The 23,944-nt window shown below is 36.4% G+C and overlaps 1 protein-coding gene across 4 annotated transcripts in view; it reads right to left on the bottom strand.

The window, feature by feature from the left end:
- SMARCA2 (SWI/SNF related BAF chromatin remodeling complex subunit ATPase 2) overlaps window positions 1–23,944 on the bottom strand; it is a 120,211-nt gene that overhangs the window by 8,484 nt on the left and 87,783 nt on the right. For all 4 annotated transcript variants that reach the window (XM_084305369.1, XM_084305371.1, XM_084305370.1 and 1 more), the window contains one exon: window positions 12,439–12,656. In XM_084305369.1, coding sequence (XP_084161495.1) covers window positions 12,439–12,656 — 218 coding nt within the window. The remainder of the gene's footprint in view (window positions 1–12,438; window positions 12,657–23,944) is intronic.

The following is a 23,944-nucleotide window of genomic DNA, read 5'->3' as shown; positions in this document are numbered from 1 at the left end:
TCATTTCCAACCTAAACATCCCCTGGTGCAACCTGAGACCATTCCCTCTAGTCCTAACACTAGTTAGCTATGATAAGAGGCTGAACTCCATCTCCGCACACCTTCCTTTCAGGCAGTTGTAGAGAGCAATAAGGCCTTTCCTGAGCCTCCTCTTCTCCAGACTAAACAACCCCAGTGCCCTCAGCCGCTTCTCACAGGACTTGTGTTTCAGGCCCTTTACCATCTTTGTAGCCCTTCTCTGGACACGCTCAAGGGCCTCGATGTCCTTGCAGTGAGGGGCCCAAAGCTGAACATGGCACTCGAGGTGCAGTCTCACACCAGAGCAGAGTACAGGGCAATGATTACCTCCCTGGCCCTGCTGGCTACACTATTCCTGATACAAGCCAGGATGCTGTTGGCCTTCTTGGCCACATGGGCAGACTGCCAGTTCATGTTCAGGCAAGCATCAACCAACTCCCCCACATCCTTTTTCTCTCCACAGCTTTCCAGCTACTCTGCCCGAAGTCTGTAGCGCTGCATGGGGTTGTTGTGACCAAAGTGCAGGTCACAACAACCATGTTGAACTTAGCCATGTTGAACCTCATCCCATTGGCCTCTGCCCATAGACCCATCCTGTCCAGGTCCCTCTGCAGGGCCTTCCTACCCTCTGGCAGATTGACACTTCCCCCCCAGCTTGGCGTCGTCTGCAAACTTACTGAGGGAGCACTCAATTCCCTCATCCAAATCATCAATAAAGATATTAAAGAGGATGGGCCCCAACACCGACCCCTGGGGAGCACCACTGGTGACTGGTCACCAGCTGGATTTCACTCTGTTCACCACCACTCTCTGGGCCCAGCCATCCAGCCAGTTTTTAACCCAGCAAAGAGTGTGCCTGTCCAAGCCATGGGCTGCCAGCTTCTCCAGGAGAAGACTGTGGGAGACTATGTCAAAGGCCTTGCTGAAGTCTAGGTAGACTATGTCAGCAGGCTTTCCCTCATCCACCAGGTGGGTTTCCTGGTCATAGCAGGAGATGAAGTAATGGTCAGGCAGGACTTGCCTTTCTTGCCAGTCACCCATGCTGACTGGGTCTGATCCCCCCAGGTCCCACATACATTGCATGATTACATTCAGGATGACCCGTTCCATCACCTTTCCTGGCACCAAGGTCAGGCTGACTGGCCTGTTGTTCCCCACGTCCTCCTTATGACCCTTCTTATAGATGGGTATCACATTAGCAAGTCTCCAGTCATCCGGGACCTCTCCAGATGACCATGACCACTGATAGATGATGGAAAGCAGCCCAGCAATCACACCTTCCAACTCTCTTGAACATTATTAATTAATCCCAAGAACATTATTAATTTCCATTACTGAGTGTTAGGTTCCTGGGAAGATCATTCCTACTGTACTGAAAATCACTACTGTGATTTGTGCTTCTTCAATCATCTGAAATAAAGTAATGGGTTATCTAAAATCCTCTCATACTCTAGGAACATTTCCTATCATTTACAGGTGTTCAGAATTTCTAAGCTTTCCAGATTTCCTATTGTCAACCCTTTATTTATAGCTATTTTGACACTTACAAATTGAAGTTTTTTGTGTTTGTTTGCTTGCTTTAAATCTTCTCATTTGTGGCTTCACAAATGATAGATGACTGTAAGTCACCTGGAGAGGAAATGTGTTAATGGCACTTACAAGCTTCATTTTTTTTTCTTTTCTTATTTTTCCCCTCTGTGCAACTTTGTTCTTGTCACAGACAAAGTAGCAGAAAAAAGTTCTGATGAGATGAACTGTAATCCCTTGTGCTTAGCATTCACAAGCATTCCCTGCCCACGTTCACATGCTTGCTTCTCTCATGACACTGATTTCTCATTTCCACCTTTGGATGATAATTTAAACAAATCAAACCCTCACAGGAGTTGGACAAGACTTGGCTGCTGCCAAGTCTTCACCTCCACTTGAGCTTCTCTCTTGCAGTCACCCTCCTTAACAGTGTCTAATATTATTAGACACGTTAAATCAACAGTGAAACACAGGTTAACTGAGGCAATTCTGTTATGAACAATATAAGGATGATAGAAAGCACTGAACAGCTTTGTCCTTTATGTAAATCATGAATGCCTACCATATCGTAGGTACTTCTTAATGCTTGAGAATCTGTGGAGACGAATTTGCTTGGGGAACGTTGAAAGATCAACGAACAAGCAGGAATGAGCAGATTTTTCTCATTTCCTAAAGAGCTATTGCTCACCTAATTCAAGATTTCTTAATGTTCTTATTTTAGTTTTGGGACACTTTTGCTCCTTATACATCTTGCATCAGAGAGAACAACAAATATAAACGTTTAAGTCATAGCCTGCTAATCAATGGTGTCGATCCAATATCCCTGGGACAACCTGGCATCTAGAGTATTTTTCTCTCCAGTGCTAACCTAGTAAATGCGTCTGTCTCATCCTGACAACATTTTTTGACTTGCAGCAGCAGACAATAACTGCCAGCTGTCTCCTGGGAGTTCACATAAGATCATGGCACATGCAAACACACTTTTTGGTGCTGCTGCTGCACAAGGAGACAAGAAGGTGTACTTTGCATCTCTGTCAGGGAACTATAGATAGACATGCCTATCTATCCTATACAGATGTTGGTGTAGACCACTTGTAACTCACGCTTCAAGCAGTTTACTAGCAACTTCAGCCAAGAGATTTAGTTTACTTGGGAAGCACCCTGTTACTGAAATAGAAGAAATCCTAAAATGACCACATAATTGTCATCCCAGGTGACAAGCCACTGTATCTGCCATCTCCTTAGAACTGATTCACATTGAAAAGACAAATTCATTACTTTCCTACTTTCTCAGTGAAATTCGGAGGTGTTTATGTTATGGATTTAAAGGCACCAATCCTGTTAATGATTCCTGTCAGTGACAACGTCATGTCACACAACAGAACCTGTCATCATCTCAGGCTGTCCTCTTGAAGAGAAAGAGAAAGCAATACAAAAGCAATGCATTAAAAATACACTACATAATTTACTAAATTAATCTGTTCCCACTCTTCTGGAAATTGAAGAATATATGTATTTATATATACAGTAATACATTGTTAATAAAGGGAAATGCCGAACACTCTCAGCTGCAACTGAGATCATTGACATTTTTTCTGAATCTACTAAACACTAAGTACTCTGAGAAATAAGATCTCTGGTGCCCAAATTATTTAATGAATTTAAGTCTCTGGTCTCTATTCTTCATATGTAAAATGAGAATAAAACATTGGGAAGAATGACAGCATAATATTGTGAAAAAGTGATGTGTCCAGAGAAGCCCGGGAAGAACCTGGCCATGCATTAAGTGCTCATTGCCCATTTTCTATACACAAGGCACAGGCTCTGTGCAAAGCACAGGAAAGCAAAGCAAACGAGTAGGCTGTAACACCTTTACACAGCACACAATGTTATGTTCCTAAGACAATAGGAAACATTAGGTTTACACATTTATTTTTTTTTTCCCCTCTGTTATATCCTATTTTCTGTGTGCTTGACTTGGTAAATTTTAAATGCTTTCAGTAAATCTGTACAATACACTTGTGTATAATACAGATACAAGCTAATCTTTTAAAATACAAAAAATTGCTTTCAAAACTTTGTGCAATGTGGATTTGGTATGCAGAGGGACTGAGTTGTCACTGCTGTGTTTTAAACTTCACCAGCATTCTTCTAACAGAAATATCTATTTCAGAAAAAATACTAAAACACTGATGCTGGTGTTGCTTCAATTACACTTCAGATTTTAACAGCAAATATAACCATATTTAATCTTATTTTAGTATGAACAGCTGCTAATAATCTCCTAATTTTGATCAGACTTTAAAACACGTTGGTCATATTTGCCCTTGTAAAAACAAGCTCCTACATATATATATATACACACACACACACACATATGTATACACACATATATATATATGAGCTTAAACATATATATATGTATGTTTATCTCATGGCTACATAATTCTTCCCCTTCCCACTCCTTTTTACATATACGCACACACCCTTATATTGTATTTTATATGAAAAATATAATGGTAGTAAATTACTAAAATGTAATATCCTATTTTCAAGATATAAATCTAGGTAACTGTAGCTTGTTCACACATTCTATTAAAGGAAGAATGCCATAAAAAACCTTCAAGCTTTTGTCTGATATAATTAATTACTGAGAATCACTTAAGGTCATGGGAGGAAAAAAAAAAACACATTAAGTGCATGAAATATGCAACAGACAAAAGACTAGTGCCCAGTTTTGCCTACCCAGATCAATAACAGTTTATTCTACTGTACCATTTTTATAGAAATGCCTTTCACAAAGAAATGTTACCTTCTGCTCCCTTTGTATACAACCACATATACTGTAAATGAATGTGATCTTTTCTGACAATCTCAGGTAGCTGTATTCTGGGTACAACAGGAGAAAATTAGTAATTATTAGTGCAACACTGATTTTAATCCTCATCTTCAGCTTTAGAAAATAATAACCACAACTGCTACATAAAAAGCATGCGCAGTAAAAGATCACTTACAGTTGCCTAGCAACTAGCAGGATACTTGCTGAAGGGAAAAAGGACCAGAATAAATTATTAGAGCTCACTGCAAATGAACTAAGAGTGACAGCTCACTGCGACTGCAGTACCTCAACACATCAGTCCTCTATGTGCTCACATGCAAATACTTACATGATATGCAAAGTCGTTAATAGATAACTGATCATTTAAAAAAGATTTTCACTCAGAAAAGTATTTGTGCTCAGTGCTTCCAATTTTCTCTCAGTTCTGTCAAACTACTTACAAGGTACATTAAGTATATATTTCCGCTCATTTAGTCAGTATTATCTTCAGTAGAATTAAATGCAGAAACCATTAGGCCTAATTTATAAGTATCTGCTTTTGTACCCTTTTCCTCTGGCAGTATGTGGCCAGAAACAAGCTGCCACTCACCTATCAAAATTTCTACTACTATCAAACCTTTTTCTCTTTAGGAGTCAAAAAGGAGAGACAACTGCGAAGCTGACACTGCATAATGTTCTCACATTTCTGGCAAATTTCACACTTTTTAGCAAACGCTGAAATTCAGTAGAGGGTGGTTAGAATGAATGCTCACAACCAGAACTACTGTGCACAAATTGCGCCTCCTATTCAAGTGTAACTAAAAATGATGTTTGTTAAAACAAACAAGTTGTGTGTATGGAAAAATGAAGAGAGCATAAATACAGAGGAATGACCTTATTATGTGAAAACTTCAAACCACAATCCAGATAAGTAGGAATACTATTCATTTCTGTTAAATGTATTTATCGATTCTTCTTTTTTTGAATCGACTACAGTAATACATGGTGGACCTGTCCCTATCACTGAAATGGAAATGGGTAGAAATACTAATTCTTGATTTTGACACATGGCTATATACTCCATAGCTTTGGATTGGGTATAAACTAGAATTATTTCCTTCGCGTGTTTGAATACTCAAGAGTACCAGTTGGCATAATTAATTACTGGTTAGATCAGTAATGGCTAATTACATTACTCATCATTTTTCAACAGTTAAAAACTGGCAAATTCAGAAAACAGCTGGAAAAACTCTGAATAAAATCAATTTCAAATACACAGAAAAATACTCTCTCCCTATGCCCTGTCAAAATTAGAATACTGTGGCAATTAATTTAAACATTTTAGCTTTAATGAGGCAATGATTGAAATACTAGGCATCACAGACAGGCGAAATCTGTTGCCAAGGCACAAAACATGGGTTGGACGCAACAACCCCAGCCTCCAATTTTCTTATCAGCTTTCTTGAATGTGGTTAACTACTACCTGCAACAGGGAAGAGGTTTTGTGAAGCTAATGGGTACACCAGTGCAAGTCCTTACTTTATTTAAGGCTGATGAGCAGAGAAGAAAGGAGCTGAATAACGACTGTAAATCACTGCATGCAACTGAGCTGTTAGGGTCCTGGGGCTCGTAAGTAAACTCTTGCTATCTAAACAAAGCTCATGCAAAACAGCAGGTGCACCAAATTGGCACCTAAACAGTAAATATCAAACTGATGTGAGGCAGAAGAGGACAACAGATTTGTACATAGGTTGAAGGATTATGATTATCCATCTTTTTTTTTTTCCCCCACTAAATTCTAACAATCAGGAAAGGGAAGCAAAACTTACAGCATGTCTTCCTCTGTAACAAAAAATAAAAGAACACCATAAAAAGAGGAAAACGATGGTTCTGGAAAGTAAGCATGCATGTGCATGATGCAAAATCAGCAGCTGGGGACTTGAGCATTTGGCATGCAAATTCCTTATCCGTGGAAAAAAACATCTCTCTCCAGTAAAATTGTTCCTGCTTTCAAAAGGCTGGACTATGCTTCCTGAAAACATAATGTACATACAACACGCTAATCTCTGCATTATCCACTCCTAATTTTAGAGGGGATAGAAGACAGGTTAATATAATCAGAACTAACAATGAGTGATGATAACCTAAACTGATACATTTCAACTCACTCTCTTCTGAACAGCTGTATATAGCAAGATTTAAATGAGGTGCAAGATCTGTAATGGCACTGGAGTACTAGTTTAAGTGAAGCAGTAATTTCAATAAAATAACAAATTAAATTAAACTGAAATTATTTCAAATGGAACCCGCAAAGGCAATGAATATAGTTTACATCAGAGAATCAGGATCAATTGTGTAACTGGAAAGGTGTTTCCAGGTCCTTGAATCTAAGACCTTGGTAACAAACAATAATGCAAAGCTTTTTAATCAAGGAACAAGTCGTAAATCTAGTTAGGTATTCCCATGCCACTACTTCAGACAGGAGAGTGTTCCAGAATCTTTTAGTTACCAACCTGAATATATTCCTGACTGTTTACACTCATATAACCTTGTGACCACCGTTCTGTATGCTATATATTTCTATATTACAGAATCACAGAATTGTCTAGGTTGGAAGAGACATCAAGATCATTGAGTCCAACCTCTGACCTAACACTAACAAGTCCTCCACTAAACCATATCGCTAAGTTCAACATCTAAATGTGTTTTAAATTAAATTAAATTAAATTCTCCCCGTGCTTATGTTTTCTTTCTTTCCTAGATGAATTTACTTAGAGCAACTGTTTTCCCTTCTCATGTTGTGCTGTGTGAGGATAAACAAACCAACATGTTTCTTCTTGCAAGACTATCCCAACCTTGAAGTAATTATTTACACTTTCAGTATAAACTAATCTTTCTTGAATGGAAGGTATTCAAGAACAGCAATCCAGACACACATTGATTTCATCACATATAATGATACCTGTATTTCCTCATCCGTACTGGTAATAGTGTAGGGGCCAAGGGTGTTTTTTTTTTTTTTTTTTGTGTGTGTTTTTTTTTTTTTAATAGATGGACAATACTGATTGCTCATATTTAATTTTGATCAATAATTTCTCTGTCTAGATCTTTCTTTTTCTATGATTTCCACATAACGAGCTTCCAACTCAAGGAAAAGTTTCCAATTTTTAGTCTGTAACTACCTTTTAATGCAGTCTGAGCTACATTGTTTCATGCCAGTTCTTTGACTCCAGATTTAACTGTGTTCAGTCCTCCATAAATAACATGCTGTATTCCTTTAATATTGATACTTTTGAACTTCACGTTTGGCGAGGACACTCCTCATTTTAAAACACATATAATTAATATATTTTGACCTATGCCAACACCAACCTTCCAAGAACTTTTGTGGCATCTTCTTTCCAGTTTAATACTTTTTGCTGTTGTTAACACTGTCTTTAGTTACATCTCAATCTTTGCTTTTTTTTTTTTTTTCACTGAGATTAGAAAACTTACTCATTAGATCTCTTTCATCTGAGCAAATAGGTTTCCTATTGGACCATAACACATGCTTTACCAAAACCCAACTTTGTAAAACATCTCTCTCCTCCTTTGATGAAATAGCATACCTTGGCTACAGAATCAGCTAGAAAGCTAGTCTTGCATGACAAATCTGATATCAGCTTCTATACATCAGTCCTTTCAAAATCCTGAGATTTCTATCACTCAGAGGCCTGTTCCCACAGAGGAATGCTTGAGTTCTTCAAATATTCCATTCCTCTTGGTAATTTTACTATCCATGTTCTCACTGTTACCATAGCACTATCCATTCTCCCTGTCTTCATGGCCAATATCATTATCTTTACTGAGAATCAAGTAAGAATCAATTAACTTTGGAGTTTTAAATATACAATCTTCATTTATTCTCTATGTCATCCCCACCGCACACTAGCTCTCCTTCTTTCCTTGTTCTCATTTGATTAATATAAATGAGTAACTATTCCCTCAATGTTCAACATTTCCTGCAAATTTTAATTAACGTGTGGGAATTCTCACTTTCTCTCAACACTTCTTTTTCTCTTAAATGACAATTTTGAAATTGCTTCAGACTTCCTCACCATTATTTCTAGAAATATCCTTTGTTCTCCCTCTTTCATCCAGTCAACCTTTTCCCAGAAGATTATCCTTCTCTTTGACATTAACATTTCATAATTGTTTTACCTTAGCAAACTCCAGACCTCACTCACATTCAAACTTCTGTGGTCTTCCATTATCAAGCTGTTTTCCTTAATTTATCAAATCTTACTCTTTCCTCAATCCATCCATTTAACTTACAATGAAGAAAGCAGATGATTTAATCCAATGTTATCCTGCACAGGTGTATTCCCCCTTAGCAGATGATATGCCAGCAAAAAGCTAGAACTGCAAAAGCTGCAGTTAGAAAAGCTAACATAATGCAAAACCACCTAAAACTGTTTCCCTGTCATAACCTTATTAGGACATTTTTCCTTGAAGTCAGAAGAATATGACCACCTTTTCTATCTTGCTTTTCTTCCAGTCCACATTTCTTCTTCCTTCTAATCCATTATAGATGAAACTTAATTAGTCTTCACTTACAACGGCGAAGCAGCGTAGAACAGAAAAAAGGCTCTGCATCTGTAGTACTGCTCTGTATCTACAGCTAGTAATATGCTTTATCATTTGATACTCAAAGCTAGGTAATAGAGCATGGGTACAATTTAGCAGGGTGAGCACTGAATTCAACATGCATTTTTATTTCTTAGTAAGTTGGAGCACTTTATTTCTTAGTGAGTTGGAGCACTTGCCACACAGTTCTGCAAACTGACGCATGACTATTTATCTCAACAGTAAGATAAATACAAAGATATGATAAAGAAATGTGTATCAACACAAAGAAGAGCTTAAGGTACATCACTCAATAGTAGAATCCAAAGCACAGCAGCCTGCAAGAAACCAGTGTGAACTTGACAAGGATCTCAATAGCTCTCACACCAAAGAGTCCAAACAGAGCTGAAGATTTTAACAATGCATTACATCTTTGGCCTTTTCTCCTTCTTTACTATTTCCTTTATTAAATGGGATTCACCTCCACAAGGAGATGACCTCATTGCTAAACTCCACTGTCTTGCATAGAGTTCTTTAGCCAGGCTTTACAACTAGCTGTGTATTTATCTGAGTTTTGTTTTCAAAATGATCATATACTGCATTCCTTTACACCAAACACTTACTTCAAATGCTGCCAGTTTGTTTGTTTAATCTTATTTTGATGTTTATTTAATAACTGTGTAGCTCAAACTGCAGTTTAGTAATGATTACTGTTTGTATTTTTGTAGCCTTTAGCTCTCCTATACATAAGCAACCGAACCTATTTTGTTGGATGCTTTTTAAATAAAGAAAGAAAAGATTCTACTCTTCCCAAAATGCTTACAAAAGAACAAAAGACAGGACAACAATCATAGAATAACTTGGGTTGGAAGGGACCTTAAAGATCATCTAACTCCACACACACACACACCCCGCCATAGGCAGGGGAAAGTATTAAGAAAGTATTTGGAGACTATATCAACATTATCTAGAACCTTCACCAAAAAAACATACAAAAAAAACCACTCAACTACAACTCCATATATCTGTGAGAACCATGGAAAAATATTTTTTTAAAAGAAATGTTTTAATAAGAAAGGAGAAGTGGTTCTTTGTTTACAAGAAACTCTTCTCAAATGCGAAGAGAAACATGAGAGAAAAAATACAGAGATATTTAGTAGTTTACCAACACATTTTCTTGGTTTTTTTTTGTGTTTTTTTTTTTTGTTTGTTTTTTTTTTTTTTTTTTGTTTTTTATTTATTTATTTTTTTATTTATTTCTCCCCGCTCCCACCTCCCATCTGCTACTAATTAACTGTAACAAAACTTTAGACTAAAGATCATCAATTTGCTTTTGACAATGTAACTAAGGCCAGAGATAGTAAGATTTTGGATGGTTCCACCTTTTGGGATAAGATCAGCTGTCTGTGGACTATATTAACCCTCTGAACTTGCACAATGAAGAGATGCAACTTTTGTTAGTAATGAAAATATAAGCCAAAGACAAAGATGGTTTCCAGCATTCAGATAGTAATACAGGAAAGAAGAAAAAAGAAACAAAACAAAACACTTTTCTCCCCAGACGAAGCTCATTGCCTTTCCTTCCAATTAACCTGTCCCTCTATACTTGCCACAATTTCTCTCACAAAAGCCCAGAGCTGAAAAAATGGGAACAAAAGCTGAAGGCTTCAAATGCCTAAATCCATTTAATTCTAAAGCTGCAAATCCTGAAAGTGTTCAAACTCTATAGTAACCTTAAAAAAAAAAGTTTTTAAAAAATTGGGGTTAAGTAGTGAAGTTCCTTAGTGCCTGATTTTTCAAATCTTTTCTGTCCCAATCTTCACAGGACTGAAAGGTTTGATGTTGGTTCAAAAACAAATCAGAATACAGGAACTTGGAATTCCTCTGCAAAGTTCATCACATTTAGGAGCTCAGTTTAACAGGTATTTTTAATTTCTAACTGTCTAGGGCACTGTACAATTTTATCAGTGGCAACCAATTTGGTCTTGCAGAATCATGAAACATGCTCCTGGGAGGGTGACTGGTAGGCCTTTTTACTACATAATAGTACAGTAGTTACTTGTGTGGCAGAAATCAGATATGAACTTCCTGGGCCACAAGCAACAGGCAGTCTTCTACTTCCCCAGTAACTATTGGTTACTATCAGTTACTATCTCCAGTAACAATTTTATGATATACTGGAGGTCAGCGGAAGTAACTTGTTCGCTATTTTTGAAATGAGAAGTAGAAGCCCTATTCAGAAGTACCTGGCTTGAGGAAAAGGTTCGAGGCCAGGGATCCAAAATGAAAAGAGATGCTTCCTTATTATTCTCTGATTGGTATATCTGAACTTTCATCACTTTTCAGCTTCTTTGTTATAAAGTAATAGAAGCTGAATATACTGAGCTTGTAGTGAGCTTCCTGGTCATCACATCAATTGCTCTGAATCCTGTTATGATGCAATAAACTTTTTAAAGTACTCTGTAGAGAGCCCACAGATCACAGAATGCTTCACTTCAACAGTAATGTGACAGAAAGGTCAGGCTTGGTATCCTTCACCACATACTAACCCAGTTAACTTTACAGCCACACCCAGAACACTAGTTACAAAAAGGAAGAAGTGCAACTTGCTATTTGAAGTCACAGACTCTGGAAGTTCGTTTATACACAATCTTGTATTGTTGAAATGGTGCGGGTCACTTAATACAAACACTATTTGATTATCTCTGAATGCATTTTATATTAATGTAGCTTAAAATGGTTCTTTATGTGATTTCTGTAATTCAGCATATGGCAAAGAAAGGATACATGTATATACACAATAAGGCTATACTGATTTTTGGGAAATAAAAGCTGAGTTCAAAAACACGACTTCCTTAAAGAAGTCTGATTCAAAAGCGCTATTAATTAACAGCTTCTCTATTTCTTCCTCACTAAGCAAAGATAACGTTCAGGTTAAAAACCTACAAAATAGGAATCTTCAAATCACATTTTGGATTAGAAGCTACATTTCTTCCTAAGGTTAAGATACTTAACATTTTTTTATGCTGAATTGACAGGACAACCAGGATTCTAGCTCATCTGTAGACAACCTTATGCTCAGAATTTCTGTACTTTTTCTTTTGGTTGGTCAAGGGCTGCCAACTTATTCAAGGGCCCATTATATATTTTGGTCAATCTCATGGGTCATATGGAGAACTTGCATTAAGAAATCTGTAGTCATGTATTTAAAGAGATTGATATTAATACGGGCTGTACCACTAAAGTAAGAGCTCAATGCCTTATTTATTTATTACGTATTTTTATTTCAACAGCTTCCTATCAGGTGGGTCTTTAAAAACACTCTACATAAAGGAAGACTTACAGGGTCAGGTCCTAAATAGAATTACTTTTTAAAAATGCTGTGTCATCAATTCCACCTGAAGACTGATAATAAAACTGATGCTGTTAAAAAACAGAGAGGGACAGAGGGGGAGAGAGAGCACACTCACCTATCTTTGTAGTTTATCACAGTATCAATGATAGCATTCATTTGTTTTGTCAGTTTGGGTGGGTTAGGTGACAACTTCTCTGCAGGAGGCCTGCCTCTTCTTTTCTTTGCTTTCTCTCCATCCTCTTTCCCAGAATCCTTATCCACATTTCTTCGTCTCTTCCGTTTTTTAAGCCGCACTTCCTCTTCCATCTCTTCCAAATTGCCGTCTTCAATTGCCTGACAACCATGGATTCGAAAAGTATGATTAAAAAAAAAAGACATACGGCAAAGGGAACTAACAAGCTACATTTAAAAACAAAAATGCAACCCCACAAAATACAGATAACTCTAAATATTCAGTTTATTTAAAAAAAAGTTCAGTGAAGAATTGAGTTGCTAGAAAAGAGAAACTGAACATTAATTTGTTCTAAGAAACCTGTTACCATCCAAATAAATGAATATTTATCTGAACCTTTAATTCCACTCCAAGTCATAGTTTCACACAAATCGAGGGCCTGTGGTACGGTGCCAGTAAGCTTACAGGAAACAGTCATTTGTTCACATCAGTGGCAGTTCTCAATTACTTAGTTCCATGCAAAACAGACTTTGATGTCACATGTTTTCAAAGAGGACAGTCTACACTGCACTCTGTTCCTCAAACCAGATCACACACAGTTCTTTGGTCACGCAAAGGACACACAGATACTTTATGCAGTAACAAGTAACACTCAGCTTCTCTTCCAAATAGTTTAAGTGAGTTACAAATCACCTAACCATTAAAACCAACTCTAAAATGTATAATTCTATTCTAGAATAGTAACTAACAAAAGGCAAAAGGACTGACAATGCAGAGTTTTGCTGTAAAAAGCACTCATAAGATTGGATGCAAAAAAAAGAAAAAAAAATACAGCACACAGTCACAAACAATGAACACCAGTTTCAATTACCTGTATGTATGCTTTTACCCAGACTCAGCAGCAGCAAACAGCGGGATTAAAAAAATCACTACAAAAAAACAAACTAGGAATAAAGAAAACCTGTTCACGCAGTGACTATCAGATCCATGTAATACACCAAGAAGCTGAACTTTTCTTGCTTTGGGAAAACCAACAAACAAACAAAAAAAGGAAAAAAAGAAAAAAAAGAGAACTGAAATTAAAACGAAAAAAATACTAAAGAATCTTAAAACTAGGATTTCTGATTAATGCTTTCTCAGAACATAACTGATGTTGATATTTGTCCCTTTTGCCTCTCAATATTGCCTGGAGTACATGCAAATGCTAATCACTCCTTTCTCGTAACTGAAAGAGCTCTAATCATAAGGCAATTACCTTCATTTTTCCACAGCACCAAACATGGCTAATATTTATGATCATGTGAGCATAACAATCTATATAAAAAGAGTGATTACAGCCCAGACATAATTTCTTTCAATTGTGTACAATGTCTCTTGAAAAACGTTTCGTGAACAAAACCTGGTACACAACACAAAACAACCTGGCATGTTAAAAACACCAGTGGGATTTCAAAATCTGTTTCCTATGCATTCTCCGATGTACAAATCCACAGAACAAACACGAACACAGAATCCTGAGGGACAGCCTGAAACTAGGCCTTAATAATCAAAAGACAATTTACATCATGCTTCCACAGCACTCAGATAACCACTATGAAGGAGGTTTGAGATCTGATGAGTTAGGAAGAAAAAAAGAATGAAAAAAAATCTGCACACAAATTCATTAATATTCATTTGGCTAAAGCAGGACACCCACTATAAACCAGCTAACGAAGATAAAGAAAAGGAAATTTCTCTGCATATCTTGGAAGCTAGAAATGCTAATAATAAATACAGCATGCAAGGCTGTCAACAGTTAATGTCATTGCTCTCCTTAAGCACTCAGTTGTACATAGAAATACGGAGAACACCGACTTTTGATGTGTTACACACCTACACATGCCTGTGATGTAGTTCTACTGAATCTTCAAGACGGCAATGAAAAAGGATATTTACCTTACCACTATCAGCAGGCCGGCTATCGGAAATCACAGTTAGTGGGGATAAAATTAACAAGCCAGCAAAGCAGCGAGCTGCTAGTCTCTTCATCAGCTGATCAGGAAAAAAAAGAGAGCTGGGGAAAGGCTATGTTTTCATATACAAGTAATTTTATTTTACTGAAAATTTAATACTGAAAGGATTGTGGATACTCAAATCTGCTGTTTCATTCTACCTACTACAAGGCCCAAAGCCTTCCTCCTTCAGACTGCTTTAATATTGACAACTACTTATCATATTTTCCCCTTATTATTCTAGGCATCTAAATAAGATTTTTAGTTGGGCAGCTACTTACTGTTTCTAGCATTTTAATTATAATAACAAAATTAAACAATTTCATGTATGATTTTAAAACTAAAATAGGTTGCATGTATTTTAAAGAGGTATTTATTACAGAAAACATATTCCTATTGCTCCACAGTAAGCAGATTAGGTTTTGGTTATTGAAATAGATAAAGAGCTATTCTGATTGAAAAGAAATTAAAAACAAACAAGTAACCATTTTGTTAGTTTTGGTATCACTTTGTTGTCCTGCAGAAAATGCATATTTACTCGATTATAGTATATTTATATTTCTGTTTGCTTGTTAAATTTACTGTCCTGAAAAAGTAACAGTTATGCTATCATCACAGAGTGTACTGACATCTTATTTTAGAATTCTGCATATAGTTTTTGCTTGGAGTACATAATATTTTTAAATAAATTATGATAGAGAAGGTAAAAATATATATTTTTAAACACTTCATTTAGCAATGTACTAAAAACACAAAAACAAACAAACAAGGAAGCTAACATACCCTTGCACTCTTAAAATTAGGGGCTAACGGGTAGTGAATTAATTCCTAGAGTACTAAAGAACTGCTGATGAACACTAAAATCTCTATACTTACTATTACAAGGTAAAAATGCATTAGTTGATTACTATTCTCGCATTTCAAACTTTATGTGCATACGTGTCAACTCAGGTAGTATTTCCTTAATTTAAGGCTTAACCTAAGATCTCTTTTGACAGCACTTCAAAACCAATGTGAGAATACCAGCAGTCCAAAAATGTTGTTAATGTGATACCCAATTAACATTAGTTCCTAAATAGCAAGTTTACATTTTGGATATAAACTGTAGTATATAAAGCCAAATTTACAAGTTACACTACCCCAGAAGATGACTTAAAACTACATCACAGAAGTCAAGTATCAGCAGAGGTATTAATGGTCAGCGTATGTCTACACATCTGTATGAACAACAAAATATCTACTTAGCCAATCCAACTAACAGACCTCTTTGATCTAAAAAAGTACTGTTCTAGGGCTGAAGTGCTACACCAAAGAGAATGCCCTTCCAAACTTCTACTTTCATTATAATGCATATGCATCCCAGGTCCGTCAATTCCTGACAGCTGATACAAAAATGCAAGATAGCACAGACATCTCCCATGCTCACATGCCTCTGCGTTACAGAGGTGAACAGCTAAGGAGTCAAAGAAAATGGTAAACAAAAACTTAGAGCTTTCCTTCCCCAAGGAAGCAGGACACGAGAGTACAATAATCTGAAACCTTTATTTTTGAAAGAAAACTGTGATAACTTAATTAAATCCAATTTTGCAAAGGATTGGGTGCCTCATGAAAGGCAAAGAAGCTGGAAGTGTTAGGATTCAACGTTAAGTCCAGTACTGACAGTCTTCAGGCTTTTCTGAATCTTGTTGCTGTATCCTAGTCTATGTAGACAAAACAATTTATTTGCTTAGGAGCTAAGACCATGAAAGCTTCTCGGGGCACCAGAATTATAATAAAGAGTATATAGACCATTAATTACAGAAGCCAAATCCCCTTCATCCAAAACGGGAGACCAGCTAAACGCACACATGCATAAAGTGGATTTTTCAGAATACAAGTTGTTTCTTAGACAGTTTTCCTGTTGTGGCTTGCAATTACATTTTCCCCTTTGAAAACAGAAATAACTTAGCTGTTTTGAGGTGGAAGTCTCAAAAAACTGGAAACTGAAACAAAGTAAAGAAAAATCAAAACTGAAACTATTTTGTTCCCCCATTAGAAGAGCAGGTCATTATGGATGCATTCTTAACTATATACAGATTTTTGAAAACATAACACCATGACTGAACACATTTTCAATTGATAATTATGAACCCAAATAAACACTAAGAGCTACTACTGCTCTGTGTTTTGCTTTGTGACTGTCTTCAGCAAGACAAGCATCATATAGGCCTTAACATTAGTTTTGAACTCATTTTACAGGAATCAAACAACTCGACTCTGGTCATACAGTGAATCAGTGGTGGTGCTGAGAATAAAATGAGTTTTATATGATGCCTGTTATAACAGCAATGTACATAACAGCATATAGCAGGCATCTAAAGCCTGTCTCTAGTTTTCAGTGGCACACTGCACGACAATTATTTTTCATTTGATCTGAGGTAACTATAGCTATCTGAAAGCTAAAGCATAATGAAGGGCACTGCTATTACTTAAGTTAAAGAAATTGTACACACAAAATAAAAGAGGTGATGTACATCTGGTTGACATCTACTTGACAATACTGAAAATATGATGAAAATGCTGAAAACATAGGTGAACAGAAAAACGTGTTAGCTTCACAATTCCTGAAAAATAAATACTAACCTAACTATGCAAATTTTTCAAAAGTGTGGAATTTTCTAGAGGCAACAAATAACTTACTTAGCCACTGCACTGACCATGAGGAACTAAACTTAAAGGCTGTTAAGCACTTAAGCAGCAACAGAAAACTTGTCAGTAACACAGCAAAGAAGTGAAAGAACCCATCAAAGGGCTAACAACAAACATCAAAAGCACTAAAACGTCACCAATCTACCTGTACCTACTAATTTATCTTTTCTAATAATCCTCTAAATCCCGCAGTGATATTCCAACAGAAACTCCACTGTTTTCTTCTTCTTCTATGCATATTTGAAAAGCTATTCCCCTATATTGTATGTGTTTACTCAGATCATACCTGACAGTCCATTTACTTAGATCATACCTGACAGTCCATGAAGATACCGATATTCCAACTTGAAATTAATCCTCTCCAAAAGATATCTTCAAAATACAGTTCTCCTGCTTCGTTTCTCAACGCTGACAGTCCAGATACCTGTTGCTGTTTAAGGCTTCTACACAGTGAAAATACTTGCTGGCTTTCTGTGGGAAGTTCCCCTACTCTGTAACTGAACAGCTCTTATTATGCTACTGCATGGAGGTCAGTCTGTTACTGACAAAGATTACGAAGAAGAAAAATAATAATACTTGGCAACCAGATGAAAGGGCATAAAATTTAATATCTAATGTGCAAGACTAAATACCTGAAGCAAATACAAGAATTGATAAAGAGTTAATTTATCTGAACATTCTTTCCTTCATGGATAGCACTGCACAACAAATTCACCAAGCTGACTTTGTTGGGTCTAAACTATGACACTACAGATAAAAATATGCTCAAGGCAAAGAATTAGTGAACACTTCTAGTACCTCCTTATTTATTGCTGACTCATTTTGCTCCACATAAGGAAAGTTCCAAAAACTCTATGCAACCCAACTCAAAAATGTATTTATTTTTTTTTGTAAAAATGCAAACTAAATTCAATTATTATGAAAAACACATAGGCTTGTAATGTGTTCTTCTCAAATTTGCTGAATTTCCACAAAATAAGGAACTCTAACCTTTCAGTCAGTGTTCATAATTCGGAGTCTGCACCTTTACACTGCTGAAGATTGCTTCTTTTTGAGAAGTGGGAGAATGTAGTTTGTTTACTGTTTTGCATTTGAAAACTGCTAACAGTTGTTTATTAATTAGCACAGAAATTCTAAGTGTCTATCTTTAATTGGACATTAAGGATAGCAAAAATGCAAATTATAAACAATTTTCCCTTGCATTTTAATGTAAAGATTGATGAAAAAAAATCTTGACAGTATAATGCAAGAACATTTTTTTTCTTTTTAAATAGTCTCATCCAAAGAAACAGATCATGTAATTAAAAAAAGTAACAATCTAAAATTTCACAAGAATAACTTATATCCTCTGATTTTTGTTTCTGGTTTGAGAAAAATACTTCTGATAAACTATTGTAACATTTAATCATCATCTTTAATATGACAGTTACTAAGTAAAGCATCACACACAGACAGCACTGATGAACTTGCTCCAAGTCAGAGCAGGCCACATTGGTATGATCCACTGGGGGGAAGGAATTGGGTGATAAAAAGGAACAGTTGTATTAGTTTTATCAGGCTGACTGTGAAGATGCTTTCCTTAGCCAAAAAGAACTTTGAGAAAACATGCATTCACTGTATTAAGACAATAAATGCCAAATTATCATTATCTTTATTCTGTGGTCTACATCTATGCAGCCACACTCTTAAAATATCTACAGAACTATCTCTAACGGTCTTCTTCAGGTTTTCAAAAAACCCCTCCCATACATGTGTACTTCATGCCTTATTAAGATTTCATTTGCAGAAACAGCCTCTTAACCTAGGCAAACAGAGGCAGAGCATAAAAAAAAAAAAAAAAAAACAAAAACCAAAAAACACCACATGTTCCAAATAAATTCTAAGCCAGAAACAACTGGTATCAACTTCTTACTTTTTATCATGGAATGATAGTTTTTTTTTGTGTGTGTGTTTCTGTTGTTTTTTTAAATCTCCTCTCCTTCTCTTTGAAAATCTAAATAACCTGATGGACATCTCTTGTCAATTGGAGTAATAGCCAGGTTTATTACTGTGTTTGGAAACACTCTCATTCAAAACTTGAGGACAATACAAAACAGCATGTGAAAGTTCCTGATGATGATAAACATAATTCTGAAAGGGATGTTATTATAGCTGTTCTAAACTACATGTCATCCTGCACAGTTCAGATTGTTTAGAACCTTATGGGATATTGATATGCAATTAGAAGAAAAAATTACAGACTGAATGTAAAGAACTTAAAGACACTGCAAGACTATAATCTATGAAAATATTGCAAGAAAATTTATGAAGGAAAAAATATTAGTTGTTTAAAGACTGACGGTTGTAGAGGAATAAATTTAATGTGACTGAAGCTATCTTTCAAGGACTGATTTAACTGATATGTTAAATATATTTTTAGTTTACAATTGCAACTTTCAATAACTAAAAACAGAACAGAAAATAACTGTTCAAGACAGTGAATGTTTTTTGAAAGGTAGCATGATATAATTTTTCTCTATATATATTCCTTAAATTATATGGAGAAAACAATCAATTACAAAAAGTACATAACGATAACATTCAGTTGATACGTTGCCTTTTTATGCATCTCATTTTCCCTTTGTTCATTTATTGTTCTCTAATATTTATAAATAACACTATGGAGTGCTACACTTTTTCTTCCTTACTTGAACAGGAAATGATTCTTTGAAGTTTCCCATGCCAAAAATGAATTGGGAATAAAACACAAGGTGAAGAAAGGTGAAAAAGGGCTCTCTGAGTGCAAATAAGTCTGCCTTGCTATTTGCTTCAGCCTTTCTACTTGTGAATGATCTATTACATACAATTTTCACCAGCTCAGGAAAACAGTTCAAGGAAGATACATGTTTCCTGGCTTCAGATTCAATGGTAATCCATCTTCAAGAAAAACCTAAGAAGACTGACATGCCTCATTTTTACCATTTAACTTGTTCAGTATGAAATAGATGCATGTGTTTGTTGAACAGATGGGATTCTGGAGCATTTAAGGACTGTTATTTCATTGAGAAAGACTAGAAGAGGAAAGTTTGTTTGTTTGTTTAATTTTAAATTTTATCAGCATTTTCTCTCCGTCTTACCCAGAATTCTGAACTAGGACAACCTATTTTAGCAGTGTACACAACACTACACTAACAAAAGTATTGTGAGAACATCACTACTCCAGTTACATTTTTCTTCCTTGTCCAAGTCTATGTTTCCTAGAAGAGCCAAAGAAAAGCTGTTACATTAGAAACTTACTGGTTTTAGCAGGTGACAGAGAAAGGTGGAGGTGATTACTTTTCTCATTTTACCTTTAATTCATTGTAAACAATAAATATTTAATTTGGTCAACTGTATAACACTTTTGTGTCCTACAACAAGAGATGTTTTATTTTCTTCATCATCTGACACTTCATAAGAAATAAAAAGTTTTTTAAAAAGAGGTTGCTACAGCTTATGTTGAAATGTGGGTTTTGCTTCCAGATTTATTTCTGTGGTCTAAAATAAATCTACTGGTGGGCCATATCATTTTATTGCCCTTCTGAAAGTATTTTTTCTCCCGTTTTCAATTACTTGCTACAACACTTAATTAGCTTAGACATTATAAACAGAGTATTTTTGGTAATGACTATATTCCTTTCACTGCTGACAGACTTTTTTTTTTCTAAGCAGGAGGAAACAAGCTGCACTTATGTCAAAAAGACATTCAGTAATCAAGAATGGAAGATTCCCAAATACAGGAATTATACTATATGCCAAGGATTTACTCTCTCACATTCAGACAAGACAGTTTGTTTTATGAGGACACCATAAAACTCCATCAGAAACACATTTCTATGACCTCTAATAAAGTAGGATGGTTTCTCTTTCCAGCCCTCAGACAAGTATTTCCTGCTGCTACTTACTTTGTCTTTCTATACTAATGGGAACTTTTTGTACTATAAAATGTTAATTTACCTCCCCCCGTCCCCCTACACACACCTTGAATAATAGGGTGTAATTGGATATTTAAAAAAATATAAACTGGATATGGATATTTAAAAATATAAATTCTTCTGTTCTGGAAAAAGGTAGGATATTAGTACTCTGTATGGTTATTTGTCCTGGCAGACAGGCAACATGGCTGTTTTGCTGCTCATAATATTAAAGAGAGACCTTTCATGTTTTTGTTCTTCTTAAAAAAAAAAAAATCAAAATTCACTCCTTTGGAATGGGAACTACATGGTTGTTATTATATTTTCAGGGATTAACCTTTCTTCATTCAAAGAGCATTGCCTCCCTTTTCTTCTGACACCCTACCAGAAAATCATCTGGTATAATGGCAGGGTTTGCACCCTCAACAGATCAGTCCTTTGGAAGGACAGTGCAATCCTAAATCTTTTGTATCTTTTGTGGACCATATTTGCTTGTAATGTACCTTGCTAGTATTAGGCTATGGAAGAGATAACTTTAGTCACCAGAAAGAAGAGATCAGCACCTCCCTCTCTGACAGCTCATGAGAAAGTTATAGACTACAATGAGGTCACCCCCCAGTCTCCTGGTCTCTATGCTGTACCCATAGCTGCTCCTCATACATCTTGCCTTCATGTCACTTCATCATCTTTGTTGCTCTCCTTTGGACACATTTTAGTATTTTTATATCATTCTTACATTGTGGAGCCCCAAACTGCACATAATACTTAAGGTAAGGCTGCACCAATGCTGAGTATAGCTGCGTATAGTGGGACAATACATTTTTTGACCACCTAGCTATGTTGTGCTAAATGGATCCCAGAATAGGGATATTTTTATCCCAGGATAAAAAGGTTTATCCTTTTTGCTGACAGGGTACGTTGTTGACTCACACTGAACTTACCACCAAACAAACCCACAGCTCCATTCCTACAGGGCTGCACTCCAGCCAGTTGACCCCCAGTCTGTAAGTACACCACAGAATGGCTGATGTTGGAAATGACCTCTGGAGGTCATCTGGTCCAACCCTCTGGCTCAATCACATATCTAGAGAAGGCTGCCCAGGACCATATCCAGATAGCTTTTGAAGATCTCCAAGGAGGAAGACCCCACAACCTCTCTGGGCAACCTGTGGCAGTTCTCCATCACCCAGACACAATAAAGAAGTGCTTCCTGACATTCTGATGGAACTTCTTGTGCTCCAGTTTGTGCCCATTGTTTCTTGCTCTGGCACTGGCAACCACTGAAAAGGACCTGACTCCACCTTCTCTGCACCCTTATTTAAGGTTATAAAGGGTTATTTATCCCTTTATCCTTTATTATTCCCTATATATCCTTTCAGTTATTTATACACATTGATAAGATCCCCCCTGACGCTCCTCTTCTCCAGCATTAGGTCCCAACTCTTTCAGCCTCAGCTCACAGGATTACATCCAGGATTACGCTGTTCCAGGTACAGAATCTGGCACTTGTACTTCGTACTGATTCCAAATGTGCATACGTAAAAGCAAAACTGTCTTAAAAAACAACAAAACCTAATTTATTTTTTTTAGTAATCAAGCTGTTGTAATAAGCTGGGCCAACTTTACTAGCTGTGATGCAGGACCTATCTTTTAAAAAACTGTTAGAGAGAGCATGTAAAGTCAAAAAATCATTTAAAGTTCCAGTTGATGAAAAAATAATTGAAAATACGTTTTACCCTAGCTAGTAAACATAAAGAAGAAAGCAAATAAAATTATGTCATAATTACATTAAACAGTATTCATTAGATATTCTTCCATTACTGGTTTTCTTTAAGTAAGACTGACTAATTACAGACTAAATGCTTAAATTTCACTTTGATTTTTTAGATCAGCAAAACAAGTAGTTTGCAGTAGTTGGAGATTTGCATTTGTGCAGGAGAAAAACCAGATAGTACTCATTTTGGAATCAAACATGTTTCCCCAGACAATATACAAAGCTATTTAAAATCAACTGCACAAGAAGACAGAACTTTGTTCATGTCACTTAGACAGCAATTAAACTGAATGAGAAGCAGAATCCAGAGATTTAGCTTCAGAGTCAGGGTTTGTAGGATGACAGAAAGAACATGAGAACTAGATAAACTGTCTTGATCAGGAAAGACTTGTCTTGGTATCTCTGCCTAAGTTGATGGTACTGGAGTGAAGACGAGGACACAGTAAGTATCCAAGATGGGAAAAAAAAAAAAATGTTTAACAGGAAACTGGTCATTTTAACTGCTCCTTGATCAGCAGGTCAAATGCACTCTTTCACAGTGTCTCAAAGAAATGTCCTCTGTTCTCGAAGATCATCCTAAGCAATGCAGACTTTAGAACAACTCTTATAACCCTCTAGGAAATAATCTGCCTAGAGATCCAGCAAAATATTTTGCAGTCCTGATAAAGGTGGTGCAGTGATAGAATCTATGACAGCATGATATACTTCCAGAATATAAATGCTTCCTAAGAGCAGAAGAGGCGAACTCCTCCCTCCTGTTTTTAAGGAATCTGGTTGTCATGCCAACAGCTACAGAGCAGCAGGCTGCAGCGACAGCTAGTGATGATGTTTCTTACAGCTTGCTTGAGAGGTTGTTCAGGGCAGCAGCACAGTCTCACCAGACACTGTGTATGCTCATATTTGTGGCTTATGTAATCGTTTTGTCTCCTGCTTCCCAAATCAGGTACTTCCCAGCAAGGACAGAGCTGACATTTTTGATAGTATGCTTGTGTGCATATTGGCCTTGAGGTGTTATCTTTCCTTTACGGATCTGCTATGAAGCCTACACTTACATAGGTAGGACC

Source organism: Netta rufina (assembly GCF_964035555.1).
Source record: "Netta rufina genome assembly, chromosome: Z".
Lineage (NCBI taxonomy): Eukaryota > Metazoa > Chordata > Aves > Anseriformes > Anatidae > Netta > Netta rufina.
This window is presented reverse-complemented; position numbering and strand designations above follow the sequence as displayed.